The 25665-nt window shown below is 30.6% G+C and overlaps 1 protein-coding gene across 1 annotated transcript; it reads left to right on the top strand.

Moving 5' to 3' along the window:
* Positions 1–1359: 1359 nt before the first annotated feature.
* LOC118184697 (enoyl-[acyl-carrier-protein] reductase, mitochondrial) lies at positions 1360–25368 on the top strand. The gene is made up of 4 exons (XM_035354411.1): positions 1360–1804; positions 2213–2323; positions 16583–16857; positions 24779–25368. The coding sequence occupies exons 1-4, from the start codon at positions 1505–1507 to the stop codon at positions 25170–25172; spliced, it is 1080 nt and encodes a 359-aa protein (XP_035210302.1). The 5' UTR covers positions 1360–1504; the 3' UTR covers positions 25173–25368.
* Positions 25369–25665: the final 297 nt, after the last annotated feature.

Below are 25665 nucleotides of genomic sequence, written 5' to 3'. Positions count from 1 at the left end.
TCTGGAAAGAAAACCACATGACATTGTGATATTTTTTGACATAGTTGTCATTCTACATAAAAAAAGAAAATTAATACTTACGTGTGAAAAATAATGCCCGGAATTTTTTTCGAGAATCTATTTGTGCATCCATATGCAATACAAGCTGACATGCTTCAAAAAGAAAAGAAAAAAATGTTGCAATGACAGACTTCCTTGCACAAGTCACGGTGATAACAGGAAGATGGCCGCCAAGCTTCACCGTTTGAGTTGAACCTTCCCTCCTTCTATTCTAACCTCCTTGGGTTCGCAGTTTCCTCCACTATCGGGGAATGAAACTCCGCCGAACAAGCGGCGTCCATGTTTGTGACTTCAAAACATTGCATTACGGCAGTGACATGTACGTGTTTCTAAGCTGTTCCGTGCATTTATTTTCCAGTAAAATTATGTTAAATTTATAATGAAATCCCCCGCTATTGTTGAATTTTTGTTTTAAAGTAATAAAGATGATATCCATAATTTACTATGTACAGCAAATTGTTAAGAAATAGTTCGAAATCTAAATGCATGCGCATAACATTAAAGCCTTTAAAAAATGATGTTTCTGCATATTTCACGGATTCGCTTAGGTTAGAAAATAAATCTTAATAAAATAAAACAGAATTCATTGATTTCAGTTTATGCGCATTTCATATTTATTAATCTCAAAGAAACTGCCTTTAATTAAGTTGAATTACAGAAATACACCTATATAAGTTTTTGGATACATCTTTCCACATGTTCAATTGTGTAAATATTTTACTTAATTTTATCACTATACTGCTCAGAAATTTGTAAGTTTATACAAAAAATTTTTAACAACAGAACAGTTTATCTTAACTTTAAAAAATGAATAATAATTAATATATAAAGAAAAGCATTGCTTTATTTAACACCTTTACAATTAATAAAAATAGTAACAATTGATTTCTTAATTTTCATGAAAGTTATAAAACGAATTAACTAAAACGTTCAAATTATACAATTTAAATCCTACCATATAGCATTGTATCTTAAGGAACGAAGATACCAGCTATAAACAGAAACATTAAAGTATATTTAATATATTTTGATTATAGTTATATTAAATAACCTATTTTAAGTCCTTTTTTTCACATCTGGAAAGAAAACCACATGACATTGTGATATTTTTTGACATAATTGTCATATTACATAAAAAAAAGAAAATTAATACTTACGTGTGAAAAATAATGCCCGGAATTTTTTTCGAGAATCTATTTATGCATCCATATGCAATACAAGCTGACATGCTTCAAAAAGAAAAGAAAAAAATGTTGCAATGATAGACTTCCTTGCACAAGTCACGGTGATAACAGGAAGATGGCCGCCAAGCTTCACCGTTTGAGTTGAATCTTCCCTCCTTCTATTCTAACCTCCTTGATTAAATGTGGAAAACCGAACTTCTGTTTGTGTCTTCTATGTATGTAATTCTATGTCACGAAGGTAAACAAAAGTGAGTGTGATAATGTTACAATATCCTGTAACTAAATTAATAAGTCACTTATCAAAGTCAAGATATGTATTTCACCAGTTTTCTTATTTAAGCGGTTATGCAGTGAAATACAAAGATTATGGGGATCCGAATAATGTTTTGGAACTTGTAGAGTACGATGTTCCAGATAATCTTGAGTCCCGGCAAGTTCTATTGAAAATGCTTGCTGCTCCTGTAAACCCTGCTGACATTAATATGATTCAGGGAAAATATGCTGTGAAACCCGAATTACCAGCAATAGGAGGAAATGAAGGAGTAGCAGAAATTTTAAAAGTATTTATTATATTTATTTATAATACACATGCTTCCTTCTATATATGAGTTTTAAATTTGAAGCTTTCAGTTGAGCAGTTTTTGTGATCAAAATGAATATGTATTGACATCAAGCAAGTATTACTGCAATGCTTTCTTTATTTGCTGCTTTTTTGAACATCCACTTTTAATATATACTGTTCTTACATTTTTATTTATTTATTTCGCAATAAAAGTAGTGCAGTGGTTAACAAACTATGTCTAATTATTTTATATACCAGCAATTTTATACTTTTTTTATTGTTATTTATAACTCAGACCGTGCATGTTAAACTTAGTGTAGTATTTAAAAAGAATACTACAATGTAGAAATCATGTTAGTCCATAATATGATAATACAATTGCTTAAATATCTTTATTTCTGCATAGGTTGGATCTTCTGTCAAAAATCTGAAAGTAGGTTCATGGGTCATTCCATGTTCTTCAGGGTGGGGCACATGGAAAACTCATGCTGTCTGTAATGAAGACGAAGTTTTAAAGGTATGTAATCTTAAGTAACAGTAATACTGTCTATTTAACCCTTCATTTTTAAGTTACATATATATTAATGTTAATACAAGCAGTTTTATAAGTTTGATTTTTTGAAAAGAGATAATACTTGCATAATTGTATTTTTTTGCCATTGATAAATAAAATTTTTTGAATACTAAGAATTCACAATTTATAATTATCTGATGCAAAATTAGAATGATATTTTGCATTCGCTAAGGAATCATGGTGAAAAAAGATATATGCTTACAGTTTTTTTTCCTGGCACATATACTTATATATATTTCTAGCTCACATATATTTATTATATACATGCATATGAAATCATTTTCTTAGTCATCCTCATAATTTTCCTTTCATTCTAAATATAAGATCTACTTTTATTTCTTTAGATATTTTCTTTCATTCCAAGTATTCAATGAAATCTGTTTGTTTTAAATATGAGATTCCATATAGTATTCTTAAAGCCTTTAAAAATTTTGACTTGTACAATATCCTCTTACTATTATGGGAATAGTTTCAATTTTGTTTTGATTTTTCCATCTTAAAACACTGTTACAGAACATATAAGTGAAGCAAGATATGTATGCTAAACATTAGTATTAATTATGGAACTACTCTGATATGCGCTCTCAAGTCGCCAAATTTCTCGCCAAATATTTTTGGCGAGAAACTTCACGCTGCCATATTACTACCTAAATTTTTTGTCTACATTTTGAACTTTTAGCCTAAAATGTCTCCAAAAACGTGGTTTTCGCACATGCAAAAACTACTTTTTGAACACACAATTTAGCTAAAAATCCGAAACAAAAACAAAAAATTTAGATAGCAAAAACGTAAAGTTTCTAACCAAAAATATTTGACAAGAATCCATGTACACAGCGAAATGTTTTAACTTAAAAAAAAATCTACGAATTGCACAATGTAGGCAATGAACGAATCTACAAACTACGCAGACCTCGCTTTAATAAATTAACATAACAACAATAAATTTCAAAGAATACCATGTACACAGCATCCTGTTTAAACTTAAAAAAAATTCTACGAATTGCACAATTTAGGCAAGGAAGGAATCTACGATCTTCGCACTCCTCGCTTTAATAAAATAACATAACAACAATAAATTTCAAATAATACCATATACACAGCGTTCTGTTTCATTTAAACATCTACGAATTGTACAGTCTAGACACTAAACAACAAAATAAACTAAAATAAATTTCAAACAATTTAAAAAAACAACAATAACGACAGAAATTCATACTAAAGAACCAATGAACATAACATTCTACAAAATAAGAACAAGGATAAAATAAAATGCACTTACCATGAATTAATGCGTTTTCGAATAGCAGAAATATAAATTTCATACCGCCTTTAACATGCCGCCACGTAATCACTATTGTATTTACATTACAGCCAGACACACTATCCAGAAAATTTATACTATGGTTCACAAATAAATAAAATCACAAATCCCTACTTTTATTATGCACTGCCATTAAAAATAATCTCCCAGACCCTCTTTCCACACTTCTAAATACCCACTACCCCTCAACAGGATATCCACAATCATATTTCCTTTTGCCGAACTTCAATTCAACAACTACCATTTTATCTTTCCCTCTCATCTTCTCAGACACAGAGGCGAACCAATGAGCTCCAGCCAAAGATTTTTCAACGTCAACAGGGTTGCCATAGAACATGCAATCGTGCCAAAAACCAGCGCAGAACACATATCGCCACATTTGGTGAAATTAGGGCGTATATTAGAGTTGTACCAATGAATCCGTTAATCTATTATATGTCCAGTAGCACTTAATGAAAAAGAGACATTTTACTAAAAATATTAGTATTCTGTATGAATGACAGAGAATATATGTGTAATGAATACCATGGCCAAATACCTATATAAAGAAAAAAAAAAAAAAAAAAAGTATTCTCTACCTCGACGCTTGAAAAAGTAATCCTGCTATGCAACACATAGTTAATTTCTTATTACATGATATTGCAATCATTTTCTTCAGATTTTCCTACAACTGGTTAAGACCATTGAATACTGGTAGTTTTTAAATTAGGGCGTATATTAGAGTTGTACCTTAATTATGTAATGTATAATACTATGTTAAATATTTATATTAGAAATATCAGATTTTATGAATGTTTAACTTGTAGCATAATAAATATTATTTAGTACTTTTAGTTATTCGCATCCCTACCAAAAGTTGCAAAAAAGTATTCCCGAGGCAAAGCAGTATATTACCAAAATAGTTATGTCACAGCTGATGAAGTTTCTAAAATGTATGCATGTGGGAACCCACGTATGGATGTAGCATATATCTGTTTTGTCTGGTGTGCAAAGCCAAAGTTGTATTGAAGCTGAATTTGTGCAATTCTGTAATATTTTTTTTAAGCTAAAATACATGACTGTATACATGAGGAGAGTAACAGCATAAAAAAGGATAAAATTTTAAGTGTTTTATTAACAATATTTTTTGCTTTTTTAATTTTATAGATTGGATACCCATGAAGAGAATTCTTAGTTGGCCACCATTTTGAAAATGTCTGTTACCTTTCATATATTAGCTTGGAAAAAAAATTAGTCACCCCTGAGTTCATGATGTTTTCCAAAGTCAACAATGAATAGTAAGGGGGGAACAAATAATTAAAAAGTACTTATTATTTGAATGGGTACAGTTGTGGTGAATTTTTATTCTTCATTCAGTTAAATGATATATATGTTAAGCAATATAAATGATGTGTCATGACGATTTACATCGTAAAAATTTGCTAATTTTTTAACTCGTGCAAAATGTCTTCCTTAGATCACTTTAAAAAACTATCACTTTTATGAGATTTTAGTTGATTCCAGATCTCGGACTTTGTATTCTATTAACTTGTTTAGAAATTTTGTGTAATTTTAAAAAGGTAATTACGAATAAGAAAACTTGATTAATCATGTAGTTATTGTATAAAAAGTCTCTGTCTGAGTAATGATGAAGTTGAAAATACAAAGTAATTATTAAGTATAATATTTCCTTACATATGTCTCCCCTTCTTTTTTAACTAATTTTTCAGTCCAAAAACTGAGAGGGGAAAATTATACGAGTAATTTAATTTCCCAAGAACACAGTTATAATAAGAACATATCAGATGAAAAGTAGTTGTGGATAAATTGCTGGTAACTGTCACAATATTATTTTGTTAAAAGAAACATACATTTCAGTAAGAATATATAATAATATTAACATTACAATATCTGATGGATGTTTGGCCAATATCTCATGAATATTTGTTGGTACACAGTTCTTGAGAGAGACCGAGGAGAAGGCAAACAATAAAAGATCTGGGTTTTGAAAAATACAGCTAATCATCAGTAGATAAGGTTATAATGACCTGGAATATAAATAATAGATCTAAAGTGAAATCACATGTTTGGAAAATTTCTTAAATGTGAGAATACCTACCATGTCTAGGTAGCTTAATGAAGAATCTGAGCAAAATGCATTTCAGATAATAAATGTAAGTGTAAATTAAGTGGATGAAATGCTCATACAAAAATGCAAATACAAATTGAGGATACACTAGGAAAAAATAATCAAGAGAATAGACTTGACCAATAAACTAGCTTTCAGAGGGAAAAGCTGTATACAATAGAGGAAGGGAAAATTATGCAAATATTAAAATTTTCAGAACCTGATGCTAACAAGCTAGGGGGAAAAATAAAGGAAGTATAGTACTACTACGTGTATTCAGAATGTGTAATCCTACAGTTATCATAATTGAGACTAAACAGAAAGTATTAGTTAAGTACTGTGTTAAGCTTTATTGGTTTGATGCCTGGGTTCAAAATATAATGCACTAATAAATTATAATAATTAATATGCATAAATTTTTATGGAAAGCATTTCTAAATGGCATAAAATATAAATATGGAAATTTCATGATACACCACATAGGGCTATAGTTATGTCAATTAGAGGAAATTATAGTTATGTCAATTAGAGGAAACTGCTTAGGTTATGGTCAGTAACATTTGGAATGAAATTGTAACAGCTCTTCTGAATTATTAATTCAAAGTTGGTTCAATTCTGGCTCAACAAAGCATACTGAATCTCAAAATAATTACTGTGTTAAACATAACCAATTTTTCAGCAGTCCTTTCAGGAAGAAATTGCAGATAGGAAAAAATTCATAATTAATCTTATCATTTTCAAAATCAATATATATGAAGTAATGTTCTGTCAAAACTAGGGCTTCCAAAATTGAAGTGCCTGAGCTCTGTGAAATGCTATCAGGAAAGGTAAAAAATAAATATATAAAATAATGAATAATTAAAATTTAATAAAGTGTAAAGAGATGAAAAGTAATAAATTAAATTAATGGTAGACATTTAAATAATAATAATAATAAATAAATAAAGCTTACCTTATCTAGATCTTTCATTTGCGTAATAATTTCCTTTAAAAACAGAATTACTGATGGTTAGAACAGGCCAGATTTTTTTTAATGTACTATTAAATATCAAAACAGGACCTTATATTTAAAAAATAACAGCAATAAATATAGGAATTAATCAAATATGGAAAGTACTAAGTATTTTGAAGTAAAAAATTATTCCTAGGTTTTTAGATATATTTAGTTCTTAGTAACACCAGTAAACACTGTTTTAGGCGCACAAAGTGTCTCTTTCCCAGTGTAAGTTATTTATGTTGAATTCAGATATACAACTGGAATTTTTCTGTCACCCTTCTTTTGTGCAGTAGTATTTTTTAAATGTTGCACTTTTTTAATTTTTAAAGGAGTAATTTATCTAAGAAATATTTTAAATGACTGGAAATATCAATTAATTTATTAATATATAAGGTATTTTCTGATTATCTGTATTTCCATCAAGAAGTCGTGAACTTGACAACTTTGAAGAGAATTTTTTAACTTAATGCTGACTTTGGAAAGAAATGCTTGTTTGGATAACTTTATTTCAGCAATGCATCCAATATGACTTATTTTTTTAAATTATTCGTTTTCCAAAGAAGACTCACATTTTTAGGATTTTTGCACTGTTGTCCTCATTTGTCATGTGCTCAGCAATTTCCTTTGTCATACCCCCCTTAAAAAAACAGAGAATAGTACAAACTTGGTATTGTACACAGATCATGATTGCCAAGTCAGTTGAAACTTCAACATACATTCCAATACAGTAAAAAAAGAAAGGGTAAACTACACGGTTCTGTTACATTTTGTTACAACAAAAACAAATGGACTTAAAAAAACTTTAAAAAAAAAAAAAAAAAAAAAAAAAAAAAAAACTGACCATTGAATTTCAAGTGCAAATCCATTTATATTTAAACAGACATGTGTTGTGTGCATATCTTGGTTGTGAAATAAATACTTTCTGGTGAAGTGGTGCATTGCATCATTAATACTTTTATATGGCTTTTCTGTGATGTTGTGAATAATCAGAAAGTACCACACATTCATTTATATATTCCTTCCATCCAGTTGTATATTGATGAATCTTTTTTAAATATTGGTTATAATCATAAAATATGTATATTGCATATTATTAATTTATATTCTTCTGTATTTGTTGTAAAGAATGGGAAATCAAGCTAACATTTCAGCCTCTCATATATGCCTTTCAAACTATACAGAATGTTTGGTAGACTAAATTAAATGCTCTTGTGCACCTTGCACACAAAAAATGGGGCAGTTCTCCAATGCTACTGGCCCACTTGACGAAATATAACTTGCGTTTTTCACGACTTCAAGCACGAGTTAGGATATATATTAGCATTGTTCTAACATGGGTATTCTGACACAACATCGGACTTTTTCTGAAATGACATACCGATTTTTTTCATACTTTTATTCTATGACTTAAATTATGCCAAAGTGCTAAGTTTTATAAAAATCACACAAGAAGTTTTTAAAAAAACTTGCTCTCAAAATTTTAGCTCCTTGATGTTAATTGAATTTGGTATGCATTTATTGATATCTTTTTTTTTTTTTTTTTCATTATACTTACTCAATGCCTTCTTTCATTGTTCAAAAGCTAATTTCTGATTTGTTTTTAAAATTTGTATTTTTTGGTAAACTTTATAAATTTAAAAAAAAAAAAATATTGAATTATAACCAGTAAAACGTTTTCCATCTTCTTAAAATAGATGTATTTCTAAGTATACCTGCAAAAATTAGAGCTTTTTATTCAAAATTTTCCAAGATATATGTGAATTTACATATTGGTGCATTTTGAATTTTGGCATATTTTTGTTATAAGCAATAATTATGCCAAGCATGTTTAACATACTTTGTTAAAATTATTTGAAAGAATGAATGATGCACCTTTTTTTCTACTTGTAACAATGAAAAAAGGGAAAGGAATATAGGTTACTATAAATTAAGAATTTCGCCAAGTGAATTAATTTCTGTACAAACTGAAAAAAGTGCACCACGATAAATTTTAAAATTTCTCGGTAAGTTTCTTACCAAATTTACAAAATTTAATACTTGGGCATAATTCGAGTTGTAGAATTAAAATATGAAAAAAAAAAAAAAAAAAAAAAAAAAAAAGGGTATTTTATTTCAGAAAAGTCAATTTTGTATCAAAATATCTATGTTAGAACAATGCTATCTATAAATCTAATATCTTAAGTCATGCTTAATATATATCTTAAGTTGTGCTTTCGATACATGAAAAACAAAAATTAATTTTAGTTAATCAGCCCACTAAAACGAGATATAAGAGGGTGTTCACACATTTTTGTAATTATTTTGATTTTCTCCACAAATTTAAATATTAATTTTAAAATACAAATGTGACTGGAATCAAATTGGAATGACGTTTAATTATTGTCTGCAGCAGTAAAAATATTGTTTTCTTTAAAATGTCACTGAAAAACAGTGGATCAGAAACTATATTTTTATACTGTCCGAAGAGAAATACTCTTATTCAGTTATTAAAAAAAGATGTGAAAAGCATGGTTTTTAATATTTCTACATGTAAAAAAAGTGACATAATTAATATGAAAGAAAGGAAACGTCAAAGTTTATATGTATTTGACTGGGAAATACGTACAACATTTATTAAATCTAAAGTTGCATCTCATGTTTTAAAGGAAAATCCCCCCTTTAAAGAGTTATTGCAAAGTCTTTAACTATTTCTGTAGGAACTGTGAACAAAATTATAAAATCTGATTTACAGCTAATCAAAGCAAACAAACAAACAAACAAAACAAAAAAAAAAAGAAAAAGAAGATCATCACCTAATACCGAAACATTTTTCTCAGCTTAAGACTAGGTGCAGATTGCTGTATGAAAATTATTTGGAAAGTAATAAATGGAAATATGTAGTTATAATTTATGAGGCTTGGATATACATATCTGATTACAATAGAAAAAGATCGATTTACTATCGAAAAAGAGGAGAAAAAGACTTAATATATTGGTTCAGAGAAAACAAGGAAAGGTTTTCTGATTATTACTGGATTCTCTTATAATAGAGAACTTAAAATAAGGAAAGTAGGGGGAAAGAAGGAATACCATCGCTTTATCCAAACAATCTTCATTGCATGGACTCTGGAAGATTGTGAAGGAGTGGAATAAAATCAACCATAATGTTTTAAGAAGAGAACTTTTATCTTAGAAATCAAGATGCAGTATGATAGTTCAACAAAAGGGCTATCAGACTGAACATATTAGAAAATAAAATTCAAAGGTTTGTTTATAAATAAATCTTTGCAAAATCATTACAAAAATGTGTGAACACCCTCTGTAGAACTGTTCTTTTGTTTTTTTGTGTGTGTCTGTGTGTGTGTGGAGTGTACATAGACTTTGTCATACCCATAGTATAGTACGAACACATTGGATTATTATTTCTGTGTTACAAAGATAAAAAGAATATGTAATAAATCAAACACAAATAATAATAGTAAAATACAGAAATTTACCATCTGTTATGAAAGGCCTATACCTCACAGACACTTACTTGTATAGTATTCAAATTGAATCCCAGCATTCAATTAACAAGATGATCTTATGTTATGGGAAGAAGGAAAAACAGTATTTCTGTGTTACAAAGATAAAAAGAATATGTAATAAATCAAACACAAATAATAATAGTAAAATACAGAAATTTACCATCTGTTATGAAAGGCCTATACCTCACAGACACTTACTTGTATAGTATTCAAATTGAATCCCAGCATTCAATTAACAAGATGATCTTATGTTATGAGAAGAAGGAAAAACAGTTATCTCTTCCTTCTTTTTGTCACTCTTGACAATTTCAATGATCTAGTACCGGATTTGATGGAAATTACCTGAAAAATATGCTCAACTTTTGGATTTATGGTGAGAAGCTGGAATTTCATTCAGAAAGATACTAAAATGCATTTCTTTTGTGAATCTTTTCTTTTTCATTCATTTCTTCTTCCACTCAGTAAAACTTTTAAGATTTGTATTCTGAAGAAAAGGATATAGTTAAAAAATTTTTGCACTTTGATGCATGTACCAGATATTCTGGTGTATAACATGCACCTATAATTTCAATCTGCATTTTTTAAATTTTTAGGCATTTTTTTCTTTACGAAGAAACCTGAAATATACATGTGCAATGTTCTTATCTTTTGAAGTAATGCATTTATAGATTTTCCGTGGGCTATCGAACAATGGTATACTGAATTGATAATCGATAACGGGGAACAATATGTGTGTGTGGGAAATGCTTGAGGGAGTAAATAATTCTGCAAACAAGATGGGTTATATTCAGTGCGGATGTGCCCAAGAATGTTATTCTATATTTTTGAGAAAAGTGGGACACAGTTTGGGGTAAAAATTCATTTCCAACCTGAATGAATTTACTGAATTAGGGGTCGGATGTTTTCTCTTTCTCCAGTCATTTGAAGCCATGGTTTTGAAATGAGTATGAAAGGATTCAGTAAATTGCATTTACTTCAGTTGAAATGCAGTTGATCTAGTTGTTCTTTTAGTGGTAACTATCGCTCCTGCCAAACGAAACAAACACGTCGCTGGTTTCAAATGCAAAGTCATTCGGTTTGCAAAAGAAAATGAAAATCATATTGCAGCAAAGATGTTTGGTGTTGGTGAAAGCTCCATATGTGAGCAGTAGAAAAATGAAATCATAATAATTAATACACCAAAGAATTAATGTTTTGCATAAAGGAGTAATGAAATGGTCTATCCTAGAAGAGTGTTTGCAAACTGGATTCTATAAAATCACCAGAATGTATTAATTGTAACAAGAGACAGCATACATTTATTTGTTTTAAAATGGGCAAAGAAGAATGCAAATGAAAATAGGAACTTTAAAGCAATTAGCAATTTAGTTCTGTGAGAAGAAACAAAAATTTAACAAATGCTTCTGAAAGATTTGTACAACAAACTGATAAGTTTTCAGTAGTATGTTCAATAACATAACTACTGAATGCATATCAACGAGGGGGGGAATATTATTTACTGCTGCATATTGCAAATAGGAATGAAACTAAAGTAGTGTTTGATATAATAAAAAAAAAGGTTCACATAAAAACAGCTGGTCATAAAAAATCTCACCTCACTGTAGTGATTTCCTAGTTAGTGGATGGTACAAAATTTAAACCTTGATTATTTTTAAAAGAAAGAGGATGCTGAAGTGTAATTTGCTAAATGATGTTTTCATTTGTGTTTAACAAAAAAGGATGGATGGATGAAAAGGGTGTAAAACTGTAGAAAAGAAATGTTTGGCAAAAGCATCCTGTTGAAGAAGAAACCAGAAAAATCTTCAGATCTCACCTAATGGATAATATGAAAAATTGATGAAAGAATGTAACACAAACATGGCAATTATTCCAGGCGAATTAATGCCATTAGTTCAACCTTTAGATGTGTAGGTCAATACATTCAAAGGAAATTTAAAATGATAGTAAAATGTGTGAATGTTAGAAGGTAAAAACATATTTTCAAAAGGAGGCCAAATGCATCATGCTAGTCTAGAAATAATGTATGAGTGGATAATAAAAGCATGGAATGAAATTACACCTGACATAATTCAAAAGTCATTAAAAATATAGCATATCTAACAATTTAAATGGAGCAGAAGATAATTATTTATTTATGAATCAGGGTAACAGTGATGGTGAAGATAAAGCAGAATTTGATGATGTGCCTGAAAATATAATGAAAGATAAATATGATGAACATTTCAACTTATCCATTAACAAAAATTTTTATGTTCATAATGGTATGCCATTTCTTTTAAATAATTAGCATTTATGTACATGTATGAATCTAATTTTTTTTAAATGCTTATCTTTCCTTTATTTTTAAATATTTCAGTTTTATATCTGACTTATAACATACACCCTTAAATTACAATCTTAATTTCTTTATTAATAGTGTGCATTATACATTGTAATATACAGTATTTGTTTGATCATGAATATAAAACAAGAGGGTGGAAGCTATGCATTGAGTCTTCAAAATTTAGTTTGAAGGTTGTGTATATACAATTGAAATATATTTTCTTCTGTTCTTAATTGATCCATTTAATTTGAAAGAAATACATGAAAACTGTATTTAGAAAAATTTACTGCGGCAAGTATTGTTAACATATGTATTACAATTTAAAAGTCATTGCATTATTAATGGATATGTAGCTTGACAGTTTAAAATTTTGTTGTCTCTTCTCCAAATAGAACAGCAGGAAGGAGGAGATATACCAAGAATAAGTAGCCAAAGCATTAATCACTTACCTGTGGACAAAAATTGCTATATATCTTTTACCATAAACCTTGACATCAGATGAACTTAGGACCTTTTTCAAAACTTTGTAAAAAAATTGGTTGAAAATGTTTCTTTGTTTTCTTTTCTCTAGAGAAAACTCCTTTTGCATAATGATGCTAAAATCAAGGAAGGTATTTTGGGATGCTCCCAGAAGAGCTTTAATTTGGAAATGGAAAACTTAAAGATTAGTTAAACCAAGCTGAAAAATCAGAGTGGAAGTCATTGAAATATATTGCACAAAATCTTTTAGAAAATCATAAATCTCCAAACTGAATGAAAAAGTGGATGAGTTGTTACAATCATACAGAAATATGGGATGTAATGTGTCTCTTAAGATTTATATCTTAAGAGACACATTACATGGAATTCCTTCTAGATTTCTTTGACAATCTTAGTATCATATATCATGTACATCAGCTTTTCCAACATGATAGTTATGCCATGACAGTGAGCAATAAAATGCTCACTGATTACCATTGGATACTAAAGAAGCATGTTTTAGTTGTCAGCCACAAAAGGGAATCAATCATTATAACATTTTAGGCTTGAATAGTCATATATGTATGTGAATATACACATTACTTTAACACTTAAAAAAATGGATATTACAAGGAAAGCATGTATGTTGGAGAAAAATTATTAACATGTTTGAATTCAGGCTGGAAAGTTCTGTTAGAAGCATGATTTAACCTTTGTGAGCCAGAAAAAATGGTGTAGTTTTGTTTATCTATATAATTAATTAAGATATTTATAAAATGTAAATATAATTCTAATTTGATGCACTATTTACTCATTCATTTATAAATTGAATCTTTGTCATTTCTTCATACTGGTAGTTTGATCCAAGTTGAAATCCTGGTGAATGAGCTGATTGCATGAGAGTTTTTATGATTTACCCTTTGTTTAATGTAAATACAAGCATAATAATGTTCCTCATTAATGGAATATATTGTCAATCTGCTCATAGTTCATATTCATTGGAGAACTTAGTGCAAAAATGGTCAAAAACTTCAGTACTAGGATTTTTAATTAAGCTGTTTGGAATTTTTAAGACTGTGTTTTAGGCTCTCAGTGTACTGTCAAACTGTCAACTGAGTAACTCTACATTATTTCTATGCACCCGAATAAATATGTTTAAGAATTTTTTTTCAGGTATGAATAAAACAGAATATATCTGCTACAGTTTTGAGTTAACATAAATATAGAAGTTCAAGATAAAAACAAAACAAAACAAAACAAAAAAAAAAAAAAAAAAAATAATTAAATTAAATTAAAATTTCAAAAGACTACTTTCTGATTTTTTATTGGTGTTATTAGATGGCTAATGAAAAATTGCATTCATAAAATTTTATTTACTATACATCTAACTGGAATGAAAATAAAAATGGTGTGATTTCTGCTATATGGTGCATTATTAATAATAAACAACCATAATATCCTGTTTTAAAGAAGATGCTTGTATTTAACTTTTGAAGCAACACCTATTGGTAAGCACACACTCCTTTCAGCATTTCTAGAACGAATATTCTGTATGTTTTGTGTGATAGAACGGCTGTCATGTTGTTTTGAACAGCTTGAATTATCTGAAAATGTTGACTACTGCAGAATAATTTTGATACAAAAGAACAGCATAGAGTGTGTGAAATCTGGCAAATAATATGATTGGAATATGACAGAGATCAATTTCTAATTTTTTTAAGATAAAGTACGAGCTTCTTCTTTAAAAGTGTGATGTTATATCGAATAGTTGGAAGATTTTTCATCTCCATTTGCACTGCAGCAAAAATTGTATTATTCTACATTGTACCACTCCATACTTTGTTTTGCAGGGGGTACACTAATACTTCCTTAACAATTAGATTCAGTTACTGTAAATTTCATATTTATTACCTGACTTTTCTGCATATATTTTTAACTAGAGTGTTGAAAATTTTATTTTCATATTTAAATTTCAAATGTATTGTACAGGGGTTGGACAAAAATATGGAAACACCTTTAAAAAAACATGTTTCTTTCCTTAATATGGTGTAGGAAACCTGTTGGCATCCAAAACAGCTTGCAGTCTTCTCGGAATGGATAAATACAGTTCCTGTATGTTTGCCAAGGGAATATTATACCATTCTTCCTGCAAAATGGTGGCAAGTTCAGATAACAATGTTGGCGGTGGATAATGAGAACGCACTTTCCGTTCCAATGTAGACCACAAAGGTTCGATAATATTCAGGTCTGGTGACTGTGGTGGCCAGGGGAGATGGGACAACTCATCCTCGTGCTCAGAAAACCAGTCCTGGACAATGTGAGCTGTGTGAACAGGGGCTTTGTCATCTTGAAAGACACCATCACCATTGGGGAACAAAGTTTGTACCATGGGATGAACTTGATCGGCCAAAATGTTCACATAAGTCTTGGCAGTCATGTGCCCTGACACAGTTATCATGGGGCTAGCAGAGAACCACGATATGGCTGCCCAAACCATAACAGAACCCCCGCCATGTTTGACTCTTGGCAACAAGCAGTCTGTATTATAGGCTTGAAATGGCGTTCTCCAGACGTAAACTCGGCCAGAAGTGGGAAACAATGTGAAAGAAGACTCGTCAGACCATATTACTCGCTTCCACTGCTCTATAGTCCAGGCTTTATGACTTAAACACCACCTTTTCCTGTTACGGGCATTAGCATCACTGATGAGTGGCTTCTCAATTGCAGCACGGCCAGCAATTCCCTGTTTATGAAGCTTCCTTCTAATTGTTTTGGTACTCACAGGGTTCGGTAACACAACATTCATTTCAGCAGTAACTTTTGCAGCTGTGGTCTTCTTATTTTTTGTCACAATTGCCCTTAATGATCATCTGTCACGATCACTCAGGACACACTTTTGTCCGCCCTGTGATTTAGCAGATGATGTTTTTCCTCTTTTCAAATATGCGGAATAAATCTTCGATACAGTACCTCTTGAAACACTACACACCTCGGCTACCTTGCTTACGGAAGCACCTACCATACGTGCTCCAACAATTTGCCCACGTTCGAAGTCTGTTAACTCTGACATAATGCAATGACAACCTCACATAGCAGTACTCCGACAACAACTGAACTGTTTAGCACATTTACGAAGTTGTATAGGTGGCGTCAGTAGTCAAAAATGCCAGCGCCACCTACATATTTCATTAAAATCAATCTTTCTTTTCAAACATGCATTTCACAAGGTGTTTCCATATTTTTGTCCATCCACTGTATTTGTGACAGATATTCTTTACATGAGTGTGTTTTCTTTTCATATAATAATTCCTTAGTGAAATCAAATAACATGAATTTTTCTTGTATTTTTTCTAAATTGCTTAGGATTTTGAAAATATAGCATAAAAACAAAACAATCTTAAGTATATGCAAAAAAGTCTACATTTATTGAATATTTATTCTATATTATAATGTGAAAGCTTTTTTTTTTTTGTGTTTGTTTTGTTTTAGGTTGATGAGACTCTTCCTTTGGTTAGTGCTGCTACCATTGCTGTAAACCCATGTACAGCTTACAGAATGATAAAGGACTTTGAAAATTTAAAGCAAGGTGATAGTATTATACAAAATGGGGCCAATAGCAGTGTAGGACAGGCTGTTATACAAATTGCCAAATATTTAAAAATAAACACCATTAATGTTATTAGAGATCGTCCTAATTTAGAATCCTTGAAATCTTATTTGACATCATTAGGTGCTTCTTATGTTGTGACAGAAAATGAATTAAGGTAAAAGTTTTAATTTCTTTCCCTCCCTATCATTCATAATATATATTCTAAAAATTATTCTCAAATTGTGTGTTCAGATGTGAATAAAGTTCACCGTGCATCTTCCAACTTTTCAGAAGTTAACTTTGGTAGCCTATAAATAATTATTTCCATGTATATTTTATTTGCATATCCTTGTGACCATTATTAATTTTTAAACTTTTATTACTTGTTTTGAAAAAGTCTGCAGTATAGCTGATTAAAATATGTACTAGTAGTTAGCCGCCCAAATGGTATAGTGGTTAGGGGAGTCTACTGTGGTATCAAAGGGCCCGCATTCGAATCCCGGAGAAGGCATGGATGTTTGTAAATGTATAGTATCTTTGCAGGACGGGGGCTCTCTAAATATATGGCAAGTCAAAAGTCCTCTTGTGTAGCTTGGTGGTAGGGAAGACCTTCGGACCATCCGCCGGTGTGCTCCCCCTCAAAATTGGGGTGGAAATAGAAGTCCATTGCTAATCATTTATCAAACTAAATTAGATCTTTTACTTTTTAAGAGTTTGTGTCCAGAACTATGAACTATAATTTCAGTACTACTTTTTTCCTGGCATGCTTTGTTGGGAAATTTACTGTTAAATATTAAATTTTTATTAATTTTCAAATGTATGATTCTAAATCTTTTTGCGTAACATTTCTTGTAAACGGATCATATAGATATTTCTGTTATATAAAAATAACATTACATTAAATTGTATGTTTTATATACTGCATGGAGATTTTTCATATATATTTTTGTGTAAGCAAAGGCAATGATGATATTTTTACTTGAGTGTATTTAAGATTGAAATTGAAATTAATTAGAAATCAAATTATGCTGATTATCTAAAGTTTTATAGCTGTTACTTTCCATGGAAGAGACAGAACCTTTTACCCAAAAAATATTATTTCTTAAAATTTATAGTGTTAATGGCATTTATGAATTAACATAATGTATGTATAGTATATGTTAGAGATATATGTGCAAATCATGTAACTTTTTTAATGAGTGCCAGTTTTTAATCTCAAAAACATTAAACAACTTTAAAAAAATGTCTGATCAGTTCTTAAAAGTTTAAGATTTTTTTTAATGAAACCATTTGGGAGACATTTCACTATGTTTTACTAATGTTTTTCTTTGTATCTTGATTAAATAATTCTCAAGGTATGAATGTATTTTAATTTTAATTAGTTATTTATATGCAAATAATCTAAATTTAAGGTAGTAATTAGGAAGAGAAATATATAAATAAAACTCAGAAATAATCCATAAATGAGGCATACAGATTGTTAGAATCTACTATAATGCGAAATTTTTTACCTTAAATCCAATCTTTGAAAGAAATCTGATTAAATCAGAATCTGGCTTTTCCAAATATGCAAATCATTATTAAGTTTTGTGACCAGTGAAATTTGATCATAGCATTCGTATGTTCTGCACTACTGGCATCCTATGAAACGATTAATAGTTGTATGGTCGAGTGTCATCTTAGAATTGCCTTGACAGGCTATTAATGAAGCCATTATGATACACCCACTTATGTAAAGTTGGTGTCATGAGCAATGATTGTAGGTTCTTTTATTATTCGGCGTCAAAAATCAAATAAACTATTTGATTATAAATGTTTTTATTCAGTGTAATCCAGTACAACTATATCATTCATGTAACTTACAAAACTGTTCGCTTTAATCTAAACTATTCAGCGTGTGATCTATTTTGAATTACAATATAATAATCGTAATCATTTTCTTTTCATTTCGCTGGCATAGGCACCTTGTTCTTCATAAAGGGCGGCAGTGCCTCACAGTTGGTTTATCGGGTTGCGTGAAGCTGTCTAGTTATGTTGAACAATAGGCTACTATCTGGTTTGTGTAGACATGGCTACAGAAATACAGAGGTACTGCCAACAATGGTTGCATTGAAAAGTATGCATTGATAAAATGAAGGTTCTGATAAGCTAAGGCATACAAATGCAAGACAAAAATGGCTGATTGTGAGACAAGCAAGATCATTACTGCCGAAGATACAATATATTGTAGCTTTTTTGTACCACCTCTAATTGTTTTCTGACAGTTGGCTTATTTAGAGTTACACTTTAATCATGAATTCTTGTCTTTATCATCCCAACATCACTTGAAACAGTGCCACATCTGAGCTTCAAGGTTGCTACTGACTGGCAGTTCTTTGTGTTTTGAATTTTACTTCAGTTTTAAGGCAGATAATCATTGCATCATATCAAGGAAGTCAGGCCAGTCAGTAGTCCTGGTATAGGGTAGTATTTTTTCAGACAGCAGTTTGCTTTTAATGGTTATGCATACAATTCTAATGGCCTTATTGAATCTAGCCATTTATCATGCAATAAGAAACTTTGGTTAATCTTTGGATTATCGTAACTTAACGATTTTTTGGTGACCAACCCTGCTACAGCAACCTGCTAGTTTTTGTTTGGACGCCATTTTGTTTTCACGAAGTAAAGGCATGTTTTTTTTTTTACTCAAAAATTTTTTTCCAACAATCTGCTAGCCGAATTACGCTTATGCTAGAACTTTCATGGAACAAAAGTGCTTAATCATGACGAAGATTAGGTGCAGAATTGGGAGAAGGTGCAGAATTGCAAACTGCTTGCTGCATTTTTAAGAATTACACATACCACGGTATCCATGTACACATCGACCTATTTTCACTTTTAAAAAAATCCCAGAATTACACAAAAATGGCATTGCGCACATTCTTGACTTTATCCATGTACACTGCTAAAGTCCTAGCTAGTAACCATTATCGCCTTACCAAAATGTTGCCAAATTACCTGTTACCATATTCCAAAGATTAGCCGGAACTTTTGAAAGAAATATATTTTTTCTAGCACTAGTTTCAGTAAAAAGTTTTTAGCATTTATTAATCTATTTTGTGTACATAGCCATAATATTTTACAATTCCACCGAACATTTTTACTGTCTTGTGTGGATTTTTGCTTAGGTTAGCCAATCGCAGAAAAGTTCTGCTTTTGAAGGACACAGAAGATTTTTAATATGGTAATATCTATCTTTTAGAATCGGCAATGTTGAGATCAACATAATTGACTTAATAGCCACCACATTTCAGCTATCTTCCATAACTACAGAACAAATTAAAAAAAAAAATACTAAACTATGTTTTGATGATGTACAAAATGGATGTGTGGGCAGTAGTGCACAGAATTGGAAAGAAATGTCTGTTTGGTCAATGTGAGCGATAATGGATTTCTATTTTAAGTTCAAATCAATTTACCAAGTGAAAATGGTAATCTAGGAAGTGTTTTTGTGGGTATGTAGTCGAGGGTAGTTTAACAGGTTTGGTGGTTTAATGCAGTGTCATAAAGTATTGATAACATATTGCAACCAACAGTGTTATCTTTCACGATAGGGTCACACTGGGGTCATTTTCCAGCAAACTGATGATTGACCTTATACAGCTTACATATCTGTATGCTGTTTCAACTTGTCCTTCGCTAGTTGAACTAATATGGGACATCCTAAGCCATCAGGCATATTCACCACAGAATATAGTTGGGGAACAACTGAAGAACATCTTGCATTAAAGAATGACATCAGGAATTCATATCATTTGTTACTTCACTGTATAGCCGCATAATAGAGGAGGTTTCACTAATTACTAATTGTAGTATTTAAGATTCACCTGGTAGCCATTAAATTGAATTGTAATTATTTTATTTTCTCTGAATGTGATTTACACATGCTTAATTTTACCGAAAATGGACACTTCTTTTACAATATTTTATTCATTTAATTTGCAAGAGTGTATAATGATTGAATTCAATATTTTTTACGTATACACCATTTGTATTGAAAGTATTAATTTTAAAGTTTTATTGTTTGTTATACAGCTTAGTACGAAAGTTCTTCTACAGTATTTGAAAACATATGTTACGAGCACATTCGAACAGCAAGCATTTTCAGAATTAACTTAGATCTCAAATTTAATAAATTGTACATCATTTTAAAGATAATTTTATATAGAATTCAACATATTTTACTATTAAGAATACTTATAATAAGCACAAATAACATTTAAAAAATTAAAACTGCTGATGTCCAAACTATGCCTATAAGAAAAATGATTATTTGCTTGCTTTAAAGTTTTGGTCATTAATAATTATGTGCTACAGTTTTAAATTTCTTTTATGTTAATTTAAAGAATATCATATGTAAATAAAGTAATTATGCATGCTAAAATTATTGTTTTTCATAATGAAGTATTATCATTGTCAAATTGGTATGAAATCTGGCTGTCATTATTCAACTGTTAGTAAACACATTATTAACTTCAATTTAACCAGGAACTTGGAAAATTAGCATAGAAAAGGTAGGCCAAGGAAAAGTATGATAAAAAAATGACTAAAGTCTTATTTGTGTGTTTAAGAGATTGTTTTTATACTTGTGAAAAATCGAGGGATGAGTAGCAGATAAGCTGCTGAGTTAATGTGTCCAGTTGAATTCTAAATCAGAAGTTAGATGGAAATAGTTTAAGCATAGTTGCCAAGTCTCCCGGTTTAAGCGTGAGAATCTCAGCATTTCCTATTTTCTTGGTTTTTAACTTTATAACCTTTGCTAATGAAAGTGTTTTTAGTAATAAATTCAGTTTACTGAATTAATGGAACTTAATCTGGGCAGATTTCTATCCTCATTCTGCATAACTTTTATTACATTTTATTGGTACTGAATTTTCTTGAGTGTACACAACTTCAGAAGAATACTGAAAACTTAAAAGTACTTTGATAAATTCAAACTTTCCGTACTCAGGATTTTCTCAGCTTTAACAATGTCAAAAAATTACAAAATGAATTTAGCCAAAGAATGTTAGAATATTGAATTAAATATTATTGTATTTTTAAACAACACGAACCATGCATTATAAAGCAAGTTTAAGTTAGTTTGGAGCTAATTTGAAATACTTTCACCCCGCAACATGAAATCCTCCTAGTTTTTTTGTGGGAGAATCTCCATTCTTCATATTTCAAGGTTGGCAGCTATGGGTTAAAAGTTCATATGCTTGTGAAGAAACCTTTCATTAAAAACTGAGGCTTAAGTGACTAAAGTGGGTATATAAATGATCAGGTAGGACAGACTGTGGACCAATGGCATGAAGTTATATGCAGTCATGTGCTTTTTCTTACACAATAAAGCCACCTTTATTTAATGCCACCATAATGAAAGATTTAAACCACAATGCGATTAAAAGAAAGAAAGCTTCCTTTAACTATTGGCATGTTTCAAAACATACCTTTCGGGACCATAATGTATTGCCATCAATTCAGGGGACAGATGTTTACACTAATTCAGTTCAAAAATTGCCCAATTAAAACTATTTAGATGATGTTAAAACAAGTGGTCAGTTTAAAAAATACAATAAAAGCATTAAGAATTAACTGAAGTTTTAATTTTATCCTGGTCTTATTTAATTCCAGTGAAGACAACCCAAGTGATCTGCATTAGTATTTGAAAATAAGGCTTTTCAATAAAATTTTAATAATCTATCTTACTTAAAATGTGTTTAAAATCCATGGATTAATGTAAAAATATCTAATATTTTGTAATTTTACATTATTTTCTTCTTTTGAATTAAAAAAATTATTTATAGTTTAAAAGAATTATAAAAAGTGTTTATATTAGCTCTCAGTTTCTCATGCATAACATTTACAATAATATTGTTATTTTAAATCTGTTTTTTAATTATCTATAAAATTATTTTTAAACTGAATGTATCTGGTTGTAATGAAAGTTTTCCACCAAAATATTCCACCATTCTTAACCACTTACCTGATTATCCCGAGTTATATCGGGTTCGTATATATTGCAGTTAATTATTATCCCGAGAAAACTCGGGTGAAGCAGAATTTGTTAGTACGATTTCTTTTATCACGGTTTTACTCGGTCTGGAGGAAATGAAAGGAAATATTCAGCTTTGATTGGCAGTTTGAAAAATTTTGTTGGTTGCGCGGTTCTTTTGGAGGGACTATTGTATAGTATACGTTGGCTTGTGGATTAGTAATGTATAAAGAAGGATGCATGCATTGGGAAAAAAATAAAATAATGTCGATGATGCAAGATAGCGAAAGCGATGATTTTTCAGATAGTGATTATGAAAAGGTGGGGTGGAAAAAATCAAATCCAACGAGACAGTGTACTCTGTGCTCCTGTGAAAGAGATTCCAGCGGTAAGCCAGTAAGAAAAGAGACCAGATACCAGTGTAGAACGTCAGGTATCACTCTGTGTTGTCCCTTATTTCAAAAACAATCATACAAAGATTAATATTTAACTATTTTCGTTTGCCCGAGATAACTTGGGATAGTAAACTAATATTAAAAATAAATGCTTTACACCTTCAAAAAATTAAAAATTCAACTTAAAACCTACATATTTTGATTTGTTTCGTTTTGTTGTATTTAATAATAAAATTAAAAAAGTGATGATTTTTTGCAATTTTTTTCAAAAAAATTTGTAATGGAAGCGGTTAATAAAGTTTAAAAAAAAAAAAAAAAAACCATAAAAGCAGTACCTTTAGTATAGATAATAATCACCACCCAAATCTATGATTTTCTGCCAACATTTTTGTAGATTTTCTAAGCCCAGAAACTTGGTGGTCATGAGTCTAAAAACAGATCAATCTCATTTCGGACATCCTGTGCAGAATTTAAGATAACACCAGCAAGATGTAGCTGCAGGTGTGAAAAAAGGTAGAAGTCCGAAATAGCAGTATTGGGCTATATGGGAGGGGTGGATGTGGCAAAAGATCCCATTCAAGTCTGTACAGAGTCCAGTCAGTGGATGCAGACACACGTGGTCTTCCGTTGTCTTAGGGAGCATTACCTTTTTGTGCCGGAACTCAGTTCGACGTTTTTCATTCATAGCAGCAACAGAGAGTATCATCTCGCTGTACACCTTATTATAGAGGGTACTAGATCTAGATACTCTTAATGGATAATACCATGCCAATCCCACCACATACAATGTATGATCTTTCTGTTTGTGACACTGCTGATGGGTTCACTGGGTGCAGACCAACCACCTTTTTGGCCTGTGTTGTTAAAGTATATCCACTTTTCATCACAAGTGATGATCGAGTCCAGAATTTTGTCCTTACATTGATATTCAGCAGATTAGTGCAAGCCCGAACATGTCTGTCCTTATCTGCTTAAATCAGCTCCCACCCAGCAATTGAACTTCTATGTTAAGTTTATGTGATGCATAGTGCGACTAATGGACATGGCACTGTTGTCTAACGCCTTAGAAAGCTCAAGCTTTTGAATGGTTGCATACTGATCATTTTTCGCAAGTTCTCGCGGGCAAGCCTCATCAGCATCAGTAGGCTGGCCAGAGCACTCTGCTTCTTGAATGTCATAATCCTTGTTTTTGAATTTTTCATACCAAACCTTCACAGTGTCATATGATACAACATTAATACCTAGAACTGTACGCATGATTTAGTGACATTCTGTAACTGACTTTTTGCAACAGAACTGGAAGTAAATAATGATTCTTATCTGGTAGCTTGATAATAGTTCCACCTCAGACACCTTGCATTTAATGGTAATATTTTTTTTTTTTTTTTTTTTTTTTTACAAAAACACATTCTAAAGCAAATCTCTTTCAAATGTCAAAGATTGTTTGACAAAATATGATTAAACATGCCAACGTGAACTGTTTGTGCAGTCGATATTTGTGGTGGAAGAAACTTTCGTTAAACCCGATATTATTTATTAATGTTAACACTTAATTTTGAAAATGTGGATAGATGCACAAAATGCATTCTTTCATGAGATGTTGCAGAACTTCTACATCAAGCTGTAAGTGCTAAAGAATGAGTAATATAAATATAATTTTGTTAATTATAATTATGTCATTTCAGGACTCCAACAATGATCGACATACTGAAAAATATTCCAAGACCTAAACTTGGTTTTAATTGTGTTGGTGGTAAGAGTGCTGCAGAACTAATACGGCATATGACTGATAAAGGTACTATAGTTACATATGGAGGAATGTCTAAACAACCCATAACAATTAGTACAGCTTGCTTAATTTTCAATGATATCAGACTTCGAGGTTTCTGGATGACACAATGGAATAAAGTGCACTCGGCAGAAGAGAGAACAGAAATGCTAAATGAGATCACTTCTATAATTAAAGGAGGAGGATTAAAACCTCCTGTAAATCGAATGATAAAATTTCAGAATTTTAAAGAAGCTGTTGCTAAATCGATGGAACCATATATATCAGAAAAACAAATTTTAGTAATGTAGATGGTGTTAGTCCTGCATTTGAGCTAGGAATTTAATTAAATATGCTATATTTTGTACACTGTTGTTTTTTAATAGAAAATAGGGAGCTATTCATGTAGCTTTCACCTTGTGAGAGAGATATTTTTTCTAGATTTCTCATTTATTTTGATACCACTGAATCCTAAAATATTTAAAAATAAAAAAGGAAAATATATAATTTTGTCTTGTTTTTAATAATGTGTCTTGTGTGTATATATATATATATACATTAGAAGTTAGAAATGCTAAAGTGAAAAAATTGCGAACAGAAATAGTATTGAAATACACACAGCATTAGAAATGGGTTTAACCCTTAGCGCTTCGCACGTTTTTATATCACTGCCTACCAGCAACTCCGGCACATTTTCGCAGCGGAACGAGTGTGAAGAAGGAGTCTTAATTTAAGTGAGAAGAAATGTACGTGCTTGTGGATGTTTTTGATTTTATTTATTTTATACATATGCACCTTCTTATT

The sequence above is a fragment of the Stegodyphus dumicola genome, chromosome 9, assembly GCF_044657685.1.
Source record: "Stegodyphus dumicola isolate Sdum_Otavi_A_Nest chromosome 9, ASM4465768v1".
In the NCBI taxonomy this organism is placed as follows: domain Eukaryota; kingdom Metazoa; phylum Arthropoda; class Arachnida; order Araneae; family Eresidae; genus Stegodyphus; species Stegodyphus dumicola.
Note: the sequence above shows the minus strand (reverse complement) of the source record. Positions and strands in the feature narration are given on the sequence as shown.